This window comes from Cricetulus griseus, assembly GCF_003668045.3.
Source record: "Cricetulus griseus strain 17A/GY chromosome 1 unlocalized genomic scaffold, alternate assembly CriGri-PICRH-1.0 chr1_1, whole genome shotgun sequence".
In the NCBI taxonomy this organism is placed as follows: Eukaryota; Metazoa; Chordata; class Mammalia; order Rodentia; family Cricetidae; genus Cricetulus; species Cricetulus griseus.
Window position 1 is genome coordinate 97750106 of NW_023276807.1, and position 24012 is coordinate 97774117.

Sequence of the window (24012 nt, forward strand, 5' to 3'; positions counted from 1 at the left end):
ACTATTGCTGAGAAGAGACACCATGACCACAGCAACTCTTATGAAAGAAAACATTTAATTGAGAGTGTGGCTCACTTAGAATTTCAGAGGTTCAGTCCATTATGTTATGAAAGGGAGCATGGCAGCATGCAAGTAGAGATGATATTGGAGCTGAGAATGCTACATTTTGACTCAGAGGCAAGAGGAAGTTGATTGACAGTCAGACTGAGTGAAGCTTAAGAAAAAGAGACTTCAAAGCCCACCCCCCCACACCCCCTGCATTGACACACTTCCTCCTAAGGACATACCTCCTAATAGTGCCATTCCATTTGGGGACCATTTTCCTTCAAACCACCAGAAGCACAGCCAGTCATAGCCAACTTACCATGAACTATGGCTCTACAGAGCTAAGAAGAAATGCCACCACAGGGCCTTTGATGCTTGAGGCCTACTATAGCCATCCATGGGCCAATCCCATGTGGTGGTTAGTGATGTATAGGGCAGGACAAGCACATCTCTGTGCTACAGCATCTTTTCATGCACTTTTAGAACCACTGTTCCTAGAGCTGTATTTGCTTTGGGGAAGGTTACTCTACTCTCCCTAGAGTTGACTTTACCAGTTACGTGCTGCTAGATTTTCTTGCATGATACCACCAGTCAAACCAAGAAGTATAGATTCTAAGGAGCTATGTGAGGAAGGTTCGAGCCAAAGAGTTGTGGTGAGGACACAGCCACCACAGTGTGAAAGTCCAAAGCAAGTAGAGTGGGCCCTAAGTGATGTTTTTTTCTTTTTCGTTTTGTTTTTTTTGTTTTTAAACGAGATCAATGAATTAACATAACCCAATAGAAAGGGGTAGACTGCAGTGCATGGAAACACAAGAAAGATACCCCATGGGCCCCAGACTCTAGGTCAAACCAGATCTGACACTGGCCACCACCAGCCAGACAGGTTGAAACCCACTCTGCAAACAGAAGGACATGACCACTGGCAATCTGAAGGGGGCTCAGAGTCCATGACCTCTGCTGGAAAGAAAAACAACACAAGGGGACTGGGCATGCTTTTGCCCTGAGCCACTGTCGGGGTGGCCCTCTGGCAATGAGTGTCCCATGACTGAGTCTGTGACTTGCTCTGGGTCTCTCTCAAAGGTCAATGGCCTCTGACTTCCGGCCTCTGTCTTTTCATCCCCCGTTCCTGTCAACAGAACATTGCAAACACCCTCTTCTCCATAGGAAATGTATTACTAATTATATTTAACATGCTGTGTATTAGTGAACGCCAAAGGAAAGCCTTTACAGGGTAGAACTAAGATGGAAAAATATATTTTAAAAATAAATAGCTTGCTTGTATAAATGGCATAACATTATTTATCCTCTCCAAAGCAATTATTGTTACTATCAGTAATGCTTAATTTAAAAAAATGAATTGAATATTCTTTGCTTAAAAATAAAATGCTTGAATAATCTCTAACTTCTGGAGTGAATGCCTTAAGGGAGTGGGGATGGTAAAATGCAGGTAAAATGAAAACAGCAGGGCACACTGGAGGTGGAAAGAGTCAAGCATGGAGGTGGGTAAAGAGATGGGGAAATGAAGTGTTGGCAGGGGGTTTAGCCAAAATAAATGGTGAGAGAATGAGCTATATAGAAACTTACAATCCTGCAACCCAAGGGAAAAGTTCAATTACAGGTGACAGTAGAACATGAAAGGAGATGGAGAAACACCAAGGATAGGAGATGGGAGAGAAGAGAGATACTAGTTGTTTTGTTTATGAGACAGTCTTTCTCTATAGTTCTGGCTGACCTAGAGCTCACAATGTAGACCAGGATGGCCTCGAACTCAGAGAGATCCTCCTGCCACTGACTCCCAAGAACTGGGATTAAAGGTGTACACCACTATACCCAGCCCCACACAAAAGTATAATATATGCTCTTAAAAGGAATCTAAACTTCCTTTTGTAGTTATGATTAATATATTTTATGCAAGCATATGAAACTTCCAAAGACTAAAAACAGGATTTTAAAAAAAATAGCACTAAAATGAAAATTAGTCCTGATTTAGCACACTGATTTAAAAGATTTTATTCTGGGTTCTGCTTATAGCAGTATCTAGGTTTAGGAACTGCTAGAGTCTTTGTCCTTCCTACATTCAAATGTATCTTACTCCACACACTGATCAAAAGGTTTTTGTTGCTGAGATTTGACTGATAAACGTCCAACCTACCTGAAGCAGTTATTTTTTTATGAAGCAGGCAGAATTGTTATATTTTTAATGAAATGAAAATCCACTGAAATTCTGCAAGATTTTCTAAACAGAAAACTGAGATTTTAAAAAAAATAGCTTACTGGATGACACACATTATTCTTGTCAACAAGGTCACATGAGAAACATACTGAACTGTTCCCAAAATGTGCTCTCAGCACGTCATCCAAAGGTGTTCCCTTCCTCATGTGTGTTACATTTTAGAATTCATTGACCAGGCACATCTATCAACCGTGATGAAGCATTTCCAAGGAGGTCAGAGCTGGTATGCTTGTAATTTGGAAAAAGAACAAAACGAAACATTTGACATCCTAACCTGGCACCTCCCTGGGATGCTGACGTGTATAGAGGTGACTCTCACCCATCACCCTGACAAAACATTCTCAGTCAGAGAACACCAGCAACCCCCAACACAGTGCCTGAAATAAACAGTGTGTTCCTCACAACGGACAGCCTACACAGTTGCTCCATCCTCCACTGTGATTTCTGCAAGGGTCACAGGGCACCTGCCAAGAGTATGGCCACCACTTCACTCTTTAATATCAGGATAACACATTACTTGATTTTCATATAGTCATTGGAAAGGCACTTTTGGATGTCCTCTTCCTCTGAATTATCTAGTATGTTTCTTTGGAGACACCCCTAGCTCTAGGAGCCACCTTCTGGAGTAAGCCCAGAGACGGAAATGAACTATTCATGTACAGTAGGCTAGTTTCATGTCAACATAATACAACTTAGAGTCATCTGAAAGGAAGGAACCTCAATTAGAAAATGCCTCCATAAGATCCAGCTATAGGGCATTTTCTTAATTAGTGATTGATGGAGGAGGGCCCAGCCTATGGTGGGTGGTGCCACCCCTAGGCTGGTAGTCCTGGGTTCTGTAAGAAAGCAGGTTGAGCAAGCCATGGAGAGCAAGCCAGTAAGCAGCATTCCTCCATGGCCTCTGAATCAGCTCCTGCCTTCAGCTCCAAGCCTTGCTTGAATTCCTGCATTGACTTTCCCCATTGATGGACTACAATGTAGAAGTGTAAGCCAAATAAACCTTTTCTTCCCCAAGCTGTTTTTGGTCATAGTGTTTCATCGCAGCAACTGTAACCCAAACTAGGATATTAAGGAAGCTAAAGTCAAGTATCATCAGCTTCCAGGAGAGAGGGCACAAAAAGAAACGAGGAGTTAAAAATTTAGTGGAAATGGGAGTGCGGATTGGGGAGAAGAGCAGGCAAAGGGTGGGCTAGCAAACTAAAACTTCTGAAGCACTGTGAAAATTCACTCATTTGTAAGCTAATTAAAAAGTACACACACACACACACACACACACACACACACACACACACACACACACACACACACCATAGCCTGGTTTCTGGCTCACATATGGAATAAGCTCCCATGAAGTCTAGAGACCTCCCCAAGTGGACAGAGAGTGGTGAGCCCAAGACAGGTTGCATTCACAACAGGTCCCCTTCAAGTAAGTCTTCAGGTGAGTCCTGGCCAGTATAGGCCAGAGAAGGCCCCATCCAAAAGATCATCAGAACAACCCTAACCTTCCTTTGCCACATAAGCTAGGGCACACTGTAAGACACATGCCTTCTGTCCATATAAAGACCACAGTGTAAGAACAAAGATCAGATAGTGCCTTCAACTCTCCATGGTGTCACTACCTCTTAGATCAGGGTGTCTCAGGCCAAGCAGACTGGGCTGAACAGCTGACCATATAAACCTCCCTTTTATGTAATACCAGAGGGGCCTGGGAGCAATGTGAGCCCTCCTGCCCACAAGAGACTCCAATATTCCCCATCCTCTCTGAACATTCTAAGGTGGAAGTGCCTCCCTTAAAGACAAGGGGGTTATGGTGCACTCTTGGCTGGTGTGCCCAGTCTGTTGTCTGAGGACTGTGATGGCATGGGCCATGGTTGACCTGCACAGATACTCAGTAGGAAGAAGAATCTTAGCTAGTCAATGCTACTGACATGCTAGGCATGTTAGTCACTGTGGTACAATCCAGCCTGACTATCCGAATACTGGGTCCAAAGAACTTGACCAATAATGGCCATGCTGATTTTCTTTCCAGCTATTCTGTAAAATTGGGTTTTTGTTGTTGTTGTTGCTTGTTTTGTTTTTTGTTGTTTTTGTTTTTCTTCTGGAAGCAGGGCTCTGAAATGTAGAATCAGAATCATGTTCTGATGACCTTTCATTTCTGTTCTGGAGCTGTTTCCATAAAAACTCTGACTCAATCAAGATTTATAAAACACGTTTAACAGCTACAGGAAACACATGCTGTCTGGGAGCACACAGAACATGGACAGTGCAGTGAGTCTCAAAAAAGCTAACAGGATCCAAGCCATATATATGAAAATATATATTCTCTGGCTACAGTAAAATTAATTTGAAAGGTACTAACTACAAGATCTCTGTAGACTCTTCCAGAGCAAAGAACACACTCCTCTTTAGGTGAAGAAATAAAGTGGAAGTCAGAGAATACTCTGGCGCAAATGAACATAAAGTTACACCACATGCCAGCATTCCCAGAACCATTGCAGTCACTCTTGGGACACATCTCTAACATGAGCAGAGACCCTATTTTAGGAAGAACAAGTCACCTTTAAAAGGAATTAAAATAACAATAAATTCAGCTGTGATCAGTCACAAGAAATTAAATAATACAATCAGGCACCATAAATATTAAAGGAACAGCAAGGAATGCTATAGCCAATTTTAAGGAGCAGTTGTCAGGGAAAGATCAAACTCCCAAAGCCACCGCAGAAAGCAACGGGAGGCCTAGAGGGCCACGTGTTTTTAGGAAACTTAAATTTTACTTTAGCATCTCCTCATTAGACAACAAATTCATTTCACACCACCTAACATTTATGGAAGAAACAACTCTAACTCTACCAAAGTCTCCCAGAAAACTATTACAAATGGAAGACTTCTCTGCTCTCCAGTGGATTGTTCCCAGGGTTTGTATGTCTATGTGTGTATGTGGAGGGGGTGTTGCAGACGACTCAGTCTTCGGTGTGGTATGGTGAGAGGTGCTAGGACCTATAAGGAGTGAGGCTTTGGCCTGGTGAGATGGTGCAGTGGGGAAAGGTGCTTGCTGCACATGACTGACAGAAGAACCAGGGCAAAGATGAAAGGAGAGAATCAACTCCACAGCGCTGTCCTCTCACCTCCGTATAAGTGCTGTGGCATGCTCACTGCCCCCATGCATATACATCATTTACAGCATAGTAATAAGAGTGATAAAGTTTTTAGAGGTAGAGCCTAATGCCAGCTAATCAGAAATCATCTGGCTCCATGTGCACACTCACGTCCCTGACGTTAAGTGTATGCTAACCAGAAGAAAAGGAAGACACATGCATTTTAGAGTCCCAGGAAAAGAACCTTAAGTTGCATGATGTAAAGTCCCTGTTAAGGCCATTCCTGTGCAGAAAAAGAAAGCATGGTCAAGAACCTGTGGAGAGAAGTAAGAAATGCAACAGGGTCTGATCTAATTCTACTGATGGGAAGTCAGCCCACAGGCAACCCTCCTTATAGTTAGTGATGGCTTCAGCAAGATGGGATTCACCTGAGATTAAGCATTTATTGGTAAACAAACAAGTTAAAACTATCCATACAAATGAACATAAAATTAGAATTATATTTGTCACAAGGATTCTATCTACTAATTCAATGAAAATAATGTTGGTTGCTGGGCATGACGGAGCACACCTTTAATCCCAGCACTTAGGAGGCAGAAGCAGGTCAGACTTGAGTTCAAGGCTAGCCTAGTCTACAGAGTGAGTTCCAGAACAGCTAGAGCTACACACACACACACACACACACACACACACACACCCTGCCTCAAAAAACTAAAAAAGAAATTAATGTTGAGACAGCATGATGCCAATAGTTAAAGATACAGAAGCAGAGAATTTCACCAAGGGCAAAGTAAAGCCCGTTTGTTTATGTAGGGTTGTATGGCCAACGTGGTATCCAAAAATAATTAACCCAGCTAGTGTTTGTCCGGACAATGAGGCAATAGTTTGAGGTGCTCTCATGTCTCTAACAACCTGACTAAATATCCAGAGAGCAAACAGTCAAAGTCCTGAAAGTCCCATGTTTTGCTGGGGTTACAGGAAAGCAAGGTGACATTTCTTGTTACCTATCTACGGAAAAAAAAAATGTGTCAGCATGCTCCATTAGCAACCCTTCCATCATGACACTCATGCATGAGGACCACATTCGAGGAAATGCATCTGTGCCACACACTTCCTGAAAACTTATATGTAATGGGTAGCAGTAGAAGGTGTGGATGGATGGAGAATCACATGACTTAATAACATTTAAATACTGAATTTAATAACAAATATGGTAACTTACTAATCAAAGACAAGAAAAGGCCACGTCAGTCCATAAGAGAAAAATGCCTACCCAAGGGGTGATGAGATCACCCACCCCCAAGGAATTCATAGCCAGGCCTCATTTCCACTTGCTTAGACTGTAAAACCAACTAGATACCCTCCCTAGGAAACAACCTTATAGACACCCACACACACCTCATTGTGCCAAGGCTGGTCTTCCAGCCTCATCGTGTGTGCATTTTTCTCTAGTAGATATTCACTATGAGATCAGTAACCCAAGGATCTTGCTGAAGGCAGGGTCAGTGGACCAGAGCAGGCCATAGCAGGCAGCCAGTTGGGTTACAAAGACCGCGATCGATGCCACAGCTGCCATAGAGGCTCTTCCCATTACCTGGTTTGACTAGGGCAAATTGCAACTGGCCAGGTCTCCTTTCCAGGAACTGGCGAATGCCATCACCAGGGGCACCCCCCACCTGGATGCTATGAACCAATAGGCTCCTTAGTTGCTCCTGCTTCCGGATGAGGGGGGGTCAATGGCAAGTGCTGCAAGAACTAGCCACCCAACATGATTAATGACCTGTAGCCCAGGGACGGGGGCCATCTGCATAACCAAGCCAGGAGATCACAACATGCTTCGTCATGCCAGGCCTGGGGACAGGTTGCCAAGAAGGGAAAATGCACTCCATTTTATGTGTTCTCACGCTATTTTACTGCTGGTCAGAGAATTTGGCCGGTACCAGATGCTGAAATCTGCCGCCAGGACTACTTCATGCCACGCCTTGTCATTCCTGCTGCTACCGACTGGTCTCTGTTCTTCTACTGTACAACCTGCTGTTCAACTCAGCCCCAGGAAAAGGGACAAATCAACAGGATTTCCCATTCCACCAAGTGTGTCAGAGCTGGTCTCACAACCACAGTCACCTGGCTTTACTCAAGACTCCTGTGTCCACAGGGGACCTCTGTTTCACAGTCACTCCCAATTGTCCCTACTTATCTGGCAACTGAGCCCCAGCTCTAAGCTGGGAACTTCAGCCCTGGCCGCACATTCCAGGTCCTAGGCTCAAGATGTTCCTGCTTGGCCTTAAGTACTGCCTACAAGGACTCCAAGCCTGACCAGCTATCCACAGACTGCAGTGATAGCCTGATTCCACTGCTTACCCCAGCTTGACCAGTGTCATTCACACACAGGTCCCCCTGTGAACCTTGTTTTCTCACGTGAGATTTCATTTGCTGGGCAGTGCTGATCTTATAACTGAGGAAGCTCGACCGACTGCTTTGAAGGCAAAGAGCTGTTCCGGGTGCATCCAAATCAGAAGACTGGCTGTTGCCGAGGCTCAGGCTCACTAGCTGTCACCCCTCCTTTTCAGGTAAGGAAGGCTCATGAGACAATTTGCTGCTGCAGACCAAGCCTGTGCAAGCTGCTCAAATGCTTAATTACCTCAGTTTTTCAGATACAAGTGTGTACGGGTGTGGGGGGTGATGTGCAGGGGTGCATGCACCCCAGCACCAGGCAGCCCCACTCTGCCCTGTCATGGACACTGGTAAACCTCACCACTCCCCAAAGTGGTTTTATGAGCAGCCCAGCTAGCCCTTTCCTCACACTTGAATGGAAAGCTAACTACAGACAATGTGACAGCCTGCCTGGTGCCTGTATAGTCAGGGCCCGAGACCAGCTCACATGGCTACTCTTTGATGCCTCCACAAAAGAGGCCCTCCTGCCTCTCCTGTCAGAAACACCCTGAAAATTACTAGGTCCACAATGAGCAGAGAGAGGTTTGGCATGTTCAGTTTTCTAAAGGACCCTGATGGGATCCTGACCACATCCAATCCCCACAGATACCCTAAGGTACTGCCTTACAACAGAGCCACTCCAATGGCAGTCCCCAGCCCATGCATTCTGAAGCCATCTGTACAGCCATCCCACAGGTGCCAGTCCTAGAACTCAAGCCTCAAGGACAAGTCCCTGAACAGTGCTGGCTCTTCTGCACTACTGAGCAAAGGCTTCGGCAGGCCACATGGGCAGTTAGTGTCTCTGCTACCTTCCCTATGGTCATCTCATGCCCTAGGAAACACAGCGCTCAACTTACCTGTGCTGCCCAGAGGTAGTCCAGCCGCAGTCTGACGTCCACTTGCCTGGCGTGCAGGGCCAGTGTGCATGAGAACAGCAGGATAGCCATGATTGGTTCATAGCTGTGCCCAGAGAGGGCACCACCCCTGGGGAGGTACAGAAGAAACTCCATCAGTGTCGGCTTCCAGGCAAGACATGGCCACCAAACCCTAGGTCTGGGCAGAGAGCCATCTTTGGGTAGCGAGGCCAAAACTTAGAGGTATTACTAGAATCTGGACTAAAGAATAGAAATGGAAAAACCACTAATATTGGCTTGCTAATTGGTGCACATGCACAAGCGTGTGTGTGTGTGTGTGTGTGTGTGTGTGTGTGTGTGTGTGTGTGTGTGTGTAAGAGATAGGGAGGAAGGGAGATAGTTCTAGGACTGTAGAGTTAATTGAGGTGATGATTAAGAATAATAGTGATTAATGCAAATTATTATCAGAGGAGAATGATAATTAACATCACCCTGTCTAGAGTTTTTCCTTGGGGCACCACACTTACCCAACCTTGGTATATCCACTGAGTTCCAGAACAAGGATGTAGGATGTGGTCAGCCCAGACAGCAGGATCATCTTTGGCAAGGAGGACACCCGCAGGAATATGGCTAGCGGGAGGGTGCCCACCAGGCAGCAGAGCAGGGCATGGTGTGCAGACTCACAGGGCAGGGCAGGCAGCACAGTGCGCCGGCCACCAGCTGCAAGGACCACTAGGGAGCTGTTGGACTGAGAGCTCCAGGCCCAGGGCAGGCAGCCCACCTGGGGAGCAAGGGCATGAAGGCTTAGGAAGGCCCAGGCAAAGTACAGCAACCCCTCAGAAGGCCTAAGTGTCCCAGCCTCACTGAATCACTAGCCTTCTGCAGTAGCACCCCCCCAACCCTGCCCCATGCCTCTGATACCACCAGCCAGGTCTCACACTGCCTCTGCTGCTGCAGCCTGCAAAGGCTCCTGGGTATCTACGGAAAAGGCTGGGGCAAGGAGAGTGGACCAGGTAGTACCAGCCCCTGTCTGGTCTCCAAGCTAGGCAACTCCATCCTGTGTTGCAGCTCCCTCAACTCCAACCATCCCAGCTATGTCTCCTAGTTCCTGGCTCAGCTTCTTTGGCCTGTTGTTCCTGCCCCTGCACATGCCAAAAGTTAGTGATACTCACCACACATCCTTGAGCTACTGAGTAGATTAAGATCACTATGAATACACACAAAACAGTGCGAATCTGGATCGTCAGGCACCCTGGAAAACACTGAACAAGAAAACCTCACTTTAGGGCGAGGGATGCAGCAGCTCAGCCGTAGTGTTGCCTGGAATGTGTAAGGCTCTGGGGTGTAACTCCAGTGTCCCCCACAGGGGTGGGGGGAGAAAGAAAGGAGTAGCAGAAAAGCTGTAAGAACTATGCTGTGATTAGGAAGTAACTTAGTGTTCATAGCAGGGTGTGAAGAGTTTCCTGCTTGCTCCTAGAGGCTTACTAGACCTCCATCCTCTGTGCAATGGTCTGATTATTTTTATTTATTTATTTCCCATGTGAAGAACTTGCAAAAAAACTCAAAACACAGACACACAGATAAACACACACACACACACAATGTTTAAATTGAAAGGAGAAACACCCATCTCTATCTCCCAGGCACCTTGACTAGCACTGAACTTAACTGAGCATTTTAATTATAATGTATTCTCCAGCCTCAGGCATTCCATACACCACTTCCTCCCTCCTTCTACTACTACCATCTATCTATCTATCTATCTATCTATCTATCTATCTATCTATCCATCCATCATCCCTACCTCTGTCTCTGTTTCTCTCTCTCTCTCTTTCTCATGTTCTCAAAGTTTATCATCACAGACATGTTTAATATAATCCTTCAGTTACTAGAAATTTTATTTCTAATCTATTTACTTTGAATACAGTCTAAAATATTTAACAGGTGCTTTCAAGGATAAAACATGAAGTTCTTTATGCTCACAGTCCTAAAACAAGAGTATAGATTACAATGTACATACATAGCCCCTTACAGAAAGCAACATATGAAGACAGTCTAAGCCTGCAAGAACATAGCCATTTTCACCATCCTTCCCACAAGGCTGGCAGTATTGCTCTTCTTGCTTAAAAACTGGGGGAGACTGCCACCAATAAAACAAGCCCAGCACCAAATATTCTGGGGTCAGGACAGAGTGGTGTGAGTAGCATAGGTAGCTGACATAGGTAGCTGAGTCCAGACCCTACAGTGCTGAACTCTGGTCTCGGCTGACCTCAGACAGAAGAGGCACCATTTGGTGTGAAGCCTAAGGACTCTTCTGATCTTGCCTCTCTCTGTATTTCCCTCTTGATGTGATCTCTGCCACTGGGGAAGGCACAGCTGCAAGTCCCTGATCATGAGAGAATGTTCCCCAGCTTGGCTCAGTGTGGTTGGGAATTCCTCCAGAGGCACCCACAGATCCCAATCTGTGGTCTACTGTGGTCTTGCTGCGAGGTCCTGCCATTCTATCCAGATAATGACTCCTAAGAGCAGCTCTTTACCTGCTGCCATGGATGCAGGCCAACAGAACAGAGATTTTAGTATCTTGTATGTATAATAAAGCAAACTATGTCCTCCAGCAACCTTTCAGGGGAAATCACCTATTTATCATTTATGCATAGGTGTAAAAAATTGGGAATGCATATGACTTAAATCAGATGTATTGTGGAAGGGACATACTCAGTAGGAAAAGCAAATATATGACCTAATCTATCAATCAAAGCACAAAACTGCCCACTTTACGTCCGTAGTAACCAAATTCCTCCTTCTCTCAAGCCCGTAAGGAAGCATTGATAACTCTCCCTCATGTGGCCCACTCAAGAGTGTATCACTTTTTAATTTAAACTATAAACTTGCTCCAATAAAATTAACTTGCTTCCTTTGCAAATATGTGTAAACTCTTTATTTTTAATTCTTTGGATAAGTCTAGAACCTGGAAACACCTGACCCAGACCCTGACAATGATAATACTAGGACTTGATAGAAATGGAATGTTAAACCATGGACTACTGAGCTACCACAATCCCTGAGCTGCCTACCATGAACTGGGTGTTATCTGGCAAAAGTGGCTGCACACAGCAGCAACTTGGTATCACATGGACATGGTGTACTCAACAACACTGAACTCAAGACTCAGCAACACAGACTTCCATTCACCAAGGCCAGCCTAGCTCCAGCCTCTGCACAGCCTAGGCACAACAATGGGCACCATTCACAAGCCTTATAGGAGTTTCATGATGCAGCAGACTCCACAAAACAGTTTAATGATCTGGAAACTTGCTCACAGCACTAAGGAGGTGACAGTATCTTGTAAGCCTGGACCAGATTCTGCAGGACTCTGTATATACACAAAACTAGCAACCCATTCAAGTAGTGAATTAGATCATGCTAGTCCAGGTCCAGAAGGATGGCCACATAAGCAGAAACAATGCAAAGTAACTTCAAACGGCAAGGTTAGGATTCTCTCATAACCCTTAGAAATGTTTGTTAAACTACCAAAATCTCTATTCAGGTTACAAATTACAGCAAAATAAAAACTAACTAAATGAGCATTTACTTCACATATTTGGTATGGACAATGTTCTTAATGGCCCTGGAGGTTTCTCACCCCAGTTCTTGCACCAAGGACCCTGAGTGCTTATGCCTGGAATCACATGAAATTACACCACTACAGAAGGGATTCTGTGTAACGAGTCATTCAGATGATAGTAACACCTGCATCTCAACTGGTCACATGACATCTTTAGAAGCAGAAGGATTTATTTGCTGCACCAAAGCATTTTAGGTAGAGGCAAACCTATTTACCTATTTCTCCCCACCCCCATGCTTCTGGAGCTACATCCAAAGAAACATTGCTGGGCCAGTGCCACAGAGCTTTGGCATCTATGATAACTAATAAAGACATAACTCACAGATCAAGAAACATTATTTGTAAAGCATACAGATGATGAGGATCTAAATATCCAAAATACATATGGAATACAGACAATTCAATAGCAAGTAAAGGAATGATCCAATTTTTAAGCAGGCAAAGGATTTAATATATACTTCCCAAGTGAATATAGACAAAAGTCTGATAGTGACACACGGACAACATTCATCACAAATCTGGTTGACGTACTGGAGATGTACAAACTAAACCATAATGAGATGCCCTTGGTCTAGCTGGAGTGGCTTATCAAACGACTGACAATTACAGGGTTCAGGATGTACATTAGCACATCCATTGTGGGAAACAGAATGGAGGTGGGTTGTCAGACTAAGAACAGAACTTCCATGTGATCCAGCGATCCTCCTATTGGCTCTACATCGAAAAGAAAGAAATCAACATGATGAAGAGGAGACAGGTGGTGTAGCTAGTAGGGTGCTTGCCTGGGAGACACAAATTCCTGAGTTCCACCCCCACCACTGCGTACAACAAGATACAGGACACACCTCTGTAATCCCAGCACTCGAGAGGGTAGAAGGAGGAGTTTCAGAACTTCCCTGACTACATGGCAAGTTTGAGATCCCTCTGGGATACAGGAGGTCCTCTCTCAGAAGAAAAGTGAAGAAGAGGCAGCTGCGTCCCCATGTCCCAATTCACTTCAGCACTACTTACAGTAGCCAAGATGTAGTCAGCCTAACCTAAGGTATCCTGCCTGCTGACTGACAGACAAACAGACAAAGAAGAGTGGAGTACTACTGAGCCTCATAAATTAAGGAGCAAATCCTTCGATTTACACCAAGCATTGATAAACCTGGAAGTTATGTTAAGTAAAGTAAATCAGGTGCAGAAATAGCTGCATGATCTCACTTAGGCGTGGAATCTAAGACTCGACTCCCTGAAGTGGAGTGAAGAATGGTAGATGCCAGAAGATCCTAAGAGCTTCATAGGAAAATTCGACAAAATTTCAGTGAGCTGGGAAGAAGAGGTTTGCGATGGATTGCACAGTATAGGGGCTACAGCGATGGCAATGTATTGCATGTTTCAAAACTGCTAGGAGTTGACTTTAAATGATCTCACTACAAAACAAACAAGCCACTGTGTGTGATGTAACAAATATGTTCACTTGCTTGATTTAATCATTCTACAACATAATGTGTAACATCATATTATATCTAATAAACATATTTGATTACTACTTTCTAATTAAAAGTGAAAACATAATAAAAAATAAAAGCAGAGCTTTTTCTGGACAGTGGGAGGAGGGGAAATGGAGTGAAATGCTAGAAAGGTTTGCTGTGCCACTGAGGGTTTGAGGAGGAGGGCGCAGGAGCAGCCAAGGAAAAACGATGAGTCTCACAATAGCCCAGAACTGAACTCTACCAACCATAATGGACCAGGAGTCAGTCATTTCCCGCAGCCTTTTGAGAAGCCATGGCTTGATAGCTTAGATATCAAGAGACATGCATGGACTACCACTCTCTAGAGCTGGGAGACTACAAACAGATTAGATTTTGGGTTTCTGTTGGCTGTAGCTATGTCAGGAAGCAACAGGAAACTGAGATGGTTTTGACAAGCTGTCCATCCATCAGGGATGCTTTAGATAGAGTCTATCTTGGCTACTGTCAATAGTGTGGCAGTGAACACTGTAGTCCAGCTGCCTCTTTGTGCTGATCTCCTTTCTTTGGAAAGGACCTCAGCAGTAGGAACAATTGGGAAATCTTCCAAGGAGCAGGCCAGAAAAGGTGTCTTTACTTTCTGTCTCTCCTGGGTCTGTAAACCTTAGACTCCAGAGGCTGACATGAGCCCCATCACAGTCAGGTCCTCTGCACAGGAGCCTCCCTGTGCAGATGGTGGGTACGCCCACCTTCCATGTTCTGTTCCTGAGTGCACCCACGAGAGGCCAACACTCTGAGCAGGAGGCTAATGGATCTTTTGAATGACATGGAAAGCAGAGTGCCCTGTTCTAGATGCATGCTCCTGTCTGGTAGACATAAAAGCTAGGATACTATCATATTTTGGCCACCTCAAGGATGCCAGCATTGGACTGACACTAGCACTAAGGGGCAGAGAGACCATCCAAAAGAAATAGTCATCTGGCTTGAAGCAATCCTGAATTCTCCTGTGTCAGTATTGAGTCTGTGGATGTGCTCGATGAAGTAAGTAGGAAGTAAGTTGTCTTTAGAAACTGGGGCCAATGCAACTGTCCCCATGGCTTCTGTGGAAGAAAGCATAGCTATACTGTGAATGCCATAAGCTCCTTGGAGATATACCCTGGCAGCTGTCACATCTGTGTGGCTGGCCATGCTGGATTCTCTCCTGCTTGGCTTGATTTTCCGCCTGCTGACCTGCTCACTGCACCACCACCACCCAGCCTCTATGCCACCGTCTGTTCCCACAGCCTCTGCCATAGCCTAATCAGTCCCAAAATGAAGCACAGAGCCCAACACAGTCTGGTGGACACAGTCACTATGTGCTGCTTTAGTTCATCCACCTTGTCCTGGTACACCCTTCTGGGAGCTGAGTCCCACCTGCCTCTGTTCCAGCTGAGTGCAGGTTCCTCTCTGCTTCCCACGTGTCAGCCAGCATGAAGTCAGGCACCAGAGAAGGCCAACCCCTGAAGCTGTGGCACCTGCTGCTTCCAAAACACCAATTTAGGAAATCCTCCACGCTGTTCTTTGGTGAGGCCAGGAGTGGGCAGCGAGGGACAGCTGACTTGACTGAGTCCCCACCCAGGAGGGCATCTGTGTTTTCACAGGGGGTGGTCTCAGGAAGGCCATCAAAATTTGATCTCACAGGACATACATTTACTGAGCCGGCTGGTGTTTGAGCTTGAGTATTAGTTTTACAGGCAATATGTTATGTCACAGAGAGTGGTGTGATTCTGCCCAGGGGAACTGGAGTCCCCTGATCAGATGCTGGGTGGGGCTCCAGGGTCTCTGTGCTTCCTGGGCTGTGGGCTACCCTCTCCACACACACCTCCACAACGCACACACATCTTCACACTTTTTGCATGTATTGTGCTGTTTACACACCATTAGGTAGACACACTGGCTCCCATCAATGCAGACCAAATGACAGCTTTAATAATTACCATCCCCATGTCATGCTTTTGTGGAAATTCTATGACAAAGGCAATATTATTTGAAGCTGGAAATTTCAAACTAAATGTCACTCAACCTATGGAAGTCAACTAACTATAAATGTGGTCTTAATATAGAGCATCTTTCAAATTAGAGAAAAAAAAAGTCAAGATATACCTGGAAATAATGATGGAGTTAAGTGAGTGAAACTAGACTAAATCTTCTCAAGAAGCTACAGTTTTCAATAATTATACCAAATTACCAAAAGTAATCCTAGGTCTAATATCACCAGTAGGATATGCTGGAGATCGGGCACCGGGAAATAGGCTAAGCCTATGAGAAAAGAGTGCAGGGCCAAGAACTCTAAGGGGGGTGGTGATCAGGCAGGAATGATGCTCTACCTTTGCCCCAAAAGTACAAATGTCACTTGAATATCGGGGCCATGACAGCATAGATAGCCCACCTGGACCATGCCCACCTTAGATCAGTCATATAGATATATAAGAAACAAACTACCCTGGGCTCCCCAACCAAGTAGCAAAGTCAATACTTCAAGATCCCTTTTCATCAATATTTACTACCCACTGATTGCAATATTTACTCCCAAGACATTGCATTGCATCAGGCACAGTACACTGGACTTAACCAGCAGCTGCCACATGGACAGGTATCTTCTACTTGCCACTGAGAATGAAGGATGGAACCGCTTTGCCAAGAGACTACACAGAAAATACTCAGGTACATGGTCTTGGACATAGGCTCACATACCTGGACACCTGTAGAAGACACACAAACATACCTGGACCCGCGTGATGTGCAGGTACAGGATACAGGCCACCAAGAAGCAGATAGAAAATACCAGCAGCAGCAGGACAGCCACACTCCTGGAGACAGAGGACACAGGTCATTGCTAGGCGGGAGCTAGGTACGATGTATGAGATAAGTACCTCAAAACTGTGTCTCTCTTCCCGGCCCCCATGCCCTGAATCTCAGGAGGAAGTATTGCCACTATCCATTTGTCGCAGGGGACACTTTCTGCTTTGGTGGTAGGAGCATGAGGTTATTAGCTCACATCAGGATGGGTGTAGGAGTGGAGTGTGTGTGACTTGAGGTTCACACTCCGTGACTCACTTCCTCCCATGATGCTCCATATCCTATCCTGAAGGGGACTTACTTCACCTGATTCTTTCCTAGTGAAGACATTTGGGGCTCCCAGGTGAGGTTCCCAAGACCATCCCCATCCATACTACCTCACTCCAAAGTTCAGCCTTGGCTTCAGGTCACATTACTCTCGGGAGACCTTTCCTCCTAATGGAGGAAGTGCTGGACTTCATGGAGCTGCACTACTGATATTTGTCTGGGAAAGATGTTTCTAGAAAAAACATAAACCCTAGACAAAACCATCCGGTAGACTGCCAAGTTCACAGTTGTCTGTGCAGCCCACAGCTGAAGCTTCTGTCCTTAATAGGTATAGAGAACTTCCATGTGCTTTCTGAAAACTCTGAGGAGACATCATGCCTTCAAGGTATGTCCTACTAGAAAACAAGTGCCAGAAGAAAAGGACAACTGGAGACTTCCTGGTGTCTTCCTCCAAACAAAAGCTCCAAGCTTACACTGACTCGTATGGTGGTTAAATGACATTTAAATCACTATATTTTCTTCCTACTTGGAGTCTACTTTTTATTCCATTTTAATGCTTTTTAAAGTGATATGGACCCAGAAGGCAAAAAGGCCATAGGTTCCCCTCAGAAACCCCTCTGAGGACAACGGTGCATGTCATGTGAATGGAAAAGCCGAAAATCACACAAAGTCTTGGAGTTCAGCAAATTCAAAATTAAAAAACAGTGATCATGTTGTTTGCCAAAAGACCTGTCAAAGTTCTGACTAGAGTGCACGAAGAAGAAAGGCAGGTAGCCAATGCCCTCATCAAATGCCTGGCTCAACAGAAGAGTGGTTGGGAAGTGGATCTTGAGGACATTAGGACACCTGGGTCCATCTCCAGTGTTTGGTTTCAGAGGGAAATGGATTTGAATACTTGGTCCCCGGACAGTGGCACTATTTGGGTAGATGTCAAACCTTTAGGATATGGAGCATCATGGGAGGAAGTGAGTCACGGAGTGTGAACCTCAAGTCACACACACTCCACTTCTACACCCATCCTGATGTGAGCTAATAACCTCATGCTCCTACCACCAAAGCGGAAAGTGTCTCCTGATGCTGAGTTCCCCTGCCATGATGAACTGTACCTTCAAACTGTGAGCCCAAATCAGCACTTCTTCCCTTCAATGGCTTCTTGTCAGCTATTCAGTCACAAAACAAGAAAACTAACCAGTTCCCCCTAGAGACCTGGAATTCTTGGTCACCTTCCCATATCATGGATTAGCACAGGGACAACACTTACTGTGGAATTATCAGAAGGTAGACAAGCCCAAATAAGGCAGCCAGGATGAGGGCAAGGACAACAGCGCTGGTGAAGTACTCATCCTGAAGCTGGTGGTACTGTGGGGGAGGGAGAGAAAGAACGATAGAGTGATCAACCCATCTTGAAGACACAGAGTCCTTAGGGACATGGAAAGGGATGAAGTCCCAAGTCACTTACTTTTTGCTCTCTTTCGACATGTTTGTACTTCAGGGTAAAGAAGTTCAGATCTGCCATCTCCAGCTCTGTCTGGCGGGCTTCAAGAAGACGGCTGATGTACCTGTTGACACGTGTGCCCGGAGTGGTGTAGACCACATTGGTAGAGAAAGATGAGCGGTTTCTGAGCTTCTCTGAGGCTGTTCTCAATGCCCTCCGCTGCAGCCACGATGGAAATAGAAAAAAGAGCATCAAATGTTCCACCCTTTGAACAAAAGTACCAATGTGCACTTGATAGTGGTGCAGTCTGGGCTGGGTTCAGAACTCTGAGACACTGTCATAGCGCTGCCCCCTGCTGGCCAGAGCTGGCAAAGGAGGTGGCCTAAGACCGGTACGCAGGTTCCCAGGTCTGCACTGCAAATTACAGAATGTCTATTTGACATCAGCGTGGAGAGGGCTGTGGGATTCAGTGACAAATATGCCCAAGACAGGCAGCCACCTGCACCCTAGCCCACATATGCAGGAAGGATACTTGGATGGGGTAAACACCTTCACTCACAAGCCCACATATGTAGGAAGAGGTGCCTAAAGTCTGTTACAAAGGCAGATAGTCATTGCCTTTGAGGGAGGAATGGTACTAAGTAACAGGTAGCCTGGGCTGAGAGGACTAGGGTGTGATCCCCTCTTCCGTACATCACATGACAGGTGCAGGAAGGTACCAGGTTGTGAAAAGGAAAATCCGAAGGCACCTGCTGTGGTCTCGCAGTCAAGGGTGCATAGCAAAGACTCTGGTGCTTCCCACATCTCAACAGAAGACAGACTATTAAGATACTACAGTGCAGCTGTAGAAAGCATAGAATGAACTGCCTTCTCCTCTGTGTTCCAACAAAACAGCAAAACACAGACAACACACACAAAATAAACACAAGGCTATTAAGAGTGGAAAGGGAGAGCAGGTTTTCAGAACTAAAGAGGAACTGTGTGTGACAAGAGGTCCAGTGGGGCATCTTTTGTCATATCTACCCCAGGCCAGGAGCTAGAGGAGTCCACAATTGGAAATGTCAATGGGTGCAGTAAAACTGACAGGGACCATGAGAAAAGCTATTGTCTCTTGGCCAAATGAACAAGAGCGGGAAGCCAGAAAAGCAGAAATAACCACATAATGGCAACCAAAGACCACAAAAAGTCTATTTGCCAAGAATCCCCAACTTCCTAGTTATACCAATCTTAGCCTACTACCTCAACCCACATAACAAAATGGCACCCCACTGCACTGGGTAAGGTCAGAGGACCTGAGGTACCCAAGGATACCAGAGGCAAAAGCCCCTTGGAAGATCACCTTGATCCACACTTGGAAGTATTTCCTAAATACAACATCCAGTAGTCACTTAAAAAAATGTAAACATTAACTTACCGGGACCACTTCTGAGGCTAGTATTCCTAGTTCAAAGTACCACAAGAATTGGTAAAATCCTATGCATCTTCATTGAGACTCAGAATGAGAAAGAATGCCCACCCTTATCACTATCATCCAGCTTAATTATTAGATGGGAAAGAGGAACAATAGCCCTGTTTAACGTACATATTATTACTAACCAAGAAAACCCAAGATAATTTAAAAAGTCACTGCAATCGGTTTCAATTAGTGTGGACCAAACAAGCTAAATTCATGTAGCTGATAATCATCTCCATTGTTTTTAAACAAAAAGCTCAGGAGATAGTCCAGACAAAGTGCAGACAGACTAGAAACAGGGAAGCAAACACACAATGTCCAGCACACTGGCAATACTCAAGTGATGGGGAATGTCTTCCATATATTTGTTTCTCTTATTGGCTGATGCATAAAACACTGTTGTTTTAATAATAAGGCAGGAAGATAGGCAGGACTAGGAGACAAGGAGAATTCTGGGAAAGAGAAAGCCCACCAGAAAGAGACAGGTCCAGGCACTCTCTGGTAAGCCAAGACCATGTGGAAATACATGGATAAGTAGTTATGGGTTAATAATTAAGAGAGAGCTAGAAATATCCACTAGCCAACAGTTTTACAATTAATACAGCATCCGTGTGTTTATTTGGGGTTGAGGTGGCTGGGGGACCAGGCTGGCAGGAAAGAACCTCCATAACACTCCAAGCCTTGCTAAGTACCCACACTGGAGTGTCTAGGAGCAATCAAGAACACTTGATTTCTATATCATCCACACAAGTGGCTTCCATGTTGCTTTAAATCAATAAGCTTAGATTTAAAGCTGTACACAACACAGGAGAGAGAGAGAGAGAGAGAGAGAGAGAGAGAGACAGAGACAGAGACAGAGAGACAGAGAGAGAGAAAGAGAGAGAGAGAAAGAGAGAGAGAGAGAGAGAGAGAGAGAGAGAGAGAGAGCCAGCGCAGGCAGAACAGGGGAACACACATATTTCAAAATCAGAAAACAAAAATAAAGAAGGTCCCCCTGCTGGCTGTGCCTCTCAACAGTCACTTCCAGTGATAGCATCATAATCTCCCATCATTCACACGTGCAGGGTCCATACTTGCCAGCTACAATTTACAGAATACCCAGGGATGAAACTGTACTTTCATGAAAAAAGTACCATTGCCTGCTTCCATTATAAAAGACAGAAAAGCCCCAAATACCAATGCCACATAAACCATGTCTCCTTTGATTCAAAATCTATACAAAGACTAGAAACTCCAAATGAGGGATAGTTAATGATGTAAAGACAACTGTAGGCAAGAGAAGGAGAAGCAAGCAGCTGAACCTCTACAGCATAATAAAGATCCTCAAAGAATCTCCAGGTTCCACACCTAGGACACAGAAAGGGTCAAAGTGCCAGGTCTTATCTGGGGGTGGTGGATGACAAATGCTTTTATTAGCTTTTTCTGTGCATTTTTTTATGTGGGGATGTCATCCATAACAAATACCTCTATGGGCAGGAAAGTATCCATAGGACAATTAGGAAGAGTGCAAATGTGTTTGGGGCTGGAGTACATACACCATAGGGATTCATCCCTGAGGAGCTAACAACATCAGCGGGCTAGAAACCCCAAGCATGGTGGAAGAGACACCGCCCTGTGGCTAAGGCCAAGGATGGGGGTTGGATGTCATTCAAAAGGAGTAATTTCAGTGACACTTGCTAGAACACAGTGGGGCAGGCTTCATACAAGACCTTGCAGAAGGTGCAGAGGCCATGACAATAGGCTCTTAACTTCAAATCTGAATGTAGCACAGCAGCTGGGATACCCAGTCAAAGAGAAAGGAGGGCTCTATGGACAGAAAACTACTCAGAGTAGACATCAGAGGTCACAGTATTCTGGCTGAAGTGACCAGGATCCCTGCTGAAGATTGCTCTAGGTGACTGCATGTCTCCAGAATGGGATGAGGAACCTACCACACTTTGAAGGTGATGAGAGATTAAGGACAGGGAGTCTTGCTAAGACAATTAACTCTGGATCCCCGCCGCCCACATTCAGTGTGTGTGTGTGTGCGTGTGCGTGTGCGTGTGCGTGTGCGTGTGTGTGTGTGTGTGTGTGTGTGTGTGTGTGTGTGTGTGTGTATGTGTGTTGTCTGTGTGGTCTGATTGGGGATAAAATTCCTACTATCTGTGACAGAAGCCAAACATTTAGTATACTGTAGCCTCCAGCTACCTGGCATACATAAAGTCTAATAATCCTCCCTGATTTGATCCACCATGGATGAAGTTCTTAGAACAGTTCCAGATAAAATTCCAGCAAAGAGGAAGTCACATACACAAATCCTTGTCATATGGAAACACTATAAACAAGAGGCAACAGAACCTTGCTTTGTCCCAGAAAACCTCTAACTACACCAGGAAGTTTCTTTAAAAGGTATAAAATCAGTAACAGAGAAAACAATGGTGGGAAAGGCAGCAACAGGGTGGAGCAAGCAGACACAAGGTAAAATCAGTGTAATTTCAGAGGGCTGGACAGAATGGGCAATGGGGAGCCAGGCACCTTCAGGCCCAATCACTAATAGATACAGTGGCTCTGCTCAAGAGCCATCCACAAGGGGGCATTAGAGCCCTAAGGTGCACCCCATGCCCTTTGGTATACCTTCCATAGAAAGCAATGTGGGGTCTTTCCCAGAAGGGACATCAGGTCTCTGGCCATGTGTAGTTGAAAAGAAGCCTGAGACACCACCACTACCAGCACCACATGCCCAGAAGATCTGAAGACCCACAAGTGACTGAGTGCCTGATCATCCAAGACAGGAAACCCTGGTGTCCACAGAAGGCCTGCATTGGACAGCCGTCTCTGGCTTGGCACTTGCAGCCAGTTTTGCTAGCATCTCCATCAAGAACAAAGCAGTAAAGATTCTGGGTGTCTATGGGGTTACAAATGATGACAGACAAGCTAAAAGGAAAAATAAAAACAAGCTGCTTAGAGAAAACGGATTTTTCTTGGACTAGAAATTCTTAAAAAAAAAAAAAAAACACCTCCATGAAAGGGCTGAAGAGAAGGGGCCAGTGTCTAAAGAGCCTGCCATGCAAGCAAGAGTAAGGACTGAAATGCAGCCCCCAAATCCCAAGTCAGAGCGAGGTGGGTGTGGCAGCCCACCTCTCATTCCAGAGCTAGGCATGCAGAGTCAGGGGATTCTTTGAATCAGTTGACTAGTTAGACTAGCAGTCTGGGTGAGTGCTGGATTCCAGGGGGAGACCCTGCCTCAAAGAATAAGGTGGAGAACAACTGAGGAAGATGCCCACATCAACCTTCAGTCTCCATGTGCATGTATCCACAAGTGCACCCCCCAACCCACACACATGCACCCACAACAGGCATGCATGCCACATACCGTTAAAAATAAAACAGAATAAAAATCTTGAGACAGTGAGATGGCTCAGATGGGAAAAGCATCTTCCACCAGGTCTGATAGCTGAGTTTGGGTCTTAAAACCCATATAGTGGCAGTAGAAAGCCAATTTCTGCAAGCATCCACATGCATCCCATGGAACACAGGCATGTGCACGCACACCCACCCATAAATATCATAAAAGTTAACAATAATCTCAGTGAGTGGTGGAAGCTAGGGTTGTAGTGCTTGTATGGCATACCTGTGAAGCCCTGGGCTTGATACCCTGCATGAGATAAAACCAGATGAGATGGCACACATCTGTAATCCCAGTGTTTGGGAGGTAGAAACAGGAGAATCAGAAGTTCAAGGGCATCCTTAGCAAGGATGAGCTAGCCTGGGGTTTCTGACATAGGAATACAATTTCATAAGGGAATTATTCATAAAACAAATAGTACTTGGAACTTTTAGGAATTGAAAAGCTCAGTAGAAGTGTTGGATGATGTACTGGCTGGTTTTGTGTATCAGCTTGACACAAGCTAGAGTCATCAGAGAGGCAGGAGCCTCATTTAGTGATCAACCCCATCGTGGGTGGTGCCATCCCTGGGCTGGTGGTCCTGGGTTCTATAAGAAAGCAGGATGAACAAACCAGGGGAAGCAAGCCAGTAAGCAGCTCCCCTCCATCAGCTCCTGCCTCTAGAATTCTGCCCTGTTTGAGTCCCTGCCCTGACTTCCTTCAGTGATGAACAGCAATGTGGAAGTGTAAACCAAATAAACCCTTTTCCCTCCCCAACTTGACTTTTGGTCATGTGTTTTGCCGCAGCAATAGAAACCCTAAGACAGATGATAAAGTTGAAAAACTTCCCAGAAGTGGGAAAGAGCTGGGCAGGGAGGCAGAATTCAGTCAGTTCAAGAGCTCCAACATCCAAATA

General features: G+C 45.3%; 1 protein-coding gene across 1 annotated transcript in view; it reads right to left on the reverse strand.

The window, feature by feature from the left end:
• Adcy1 (adenylate cyclase 1) overlaps positions 1 to 24012 on the reverse strand; it is a 106207-nt gene that overhangs the window by 15869 nt on the left and 66326 nt on the right. Inside the window, exons 9-14 of the mRNA XM_027388141.2 lie at positions 18304 to 18498; positions 18106 to 18203; positions 16504 to 16588; positions 9833 to 9922; positions 9188 to 9441; positions 8664 to 8790 (exon numbers count right to left, since the gene is read on the reverse strand). Of these exons, the coding sequence (XP_027243942.1) occupies positions 8664 to 8790; positions 9188 to 9441; positions 9833 to 9922; positions 16504 to 16588; positions 18106 to 18203; positions 18304 to 18498 (849 nt within the window). The remainder of the gene's footprint in view (positions 1 to 8663; positions 8791 to 9187; positions 9442 to 9832; positions 9923 to 16503; positions 16589 to 18105; positions 18204 to 18303; positions 18499 to 24012) is intronic.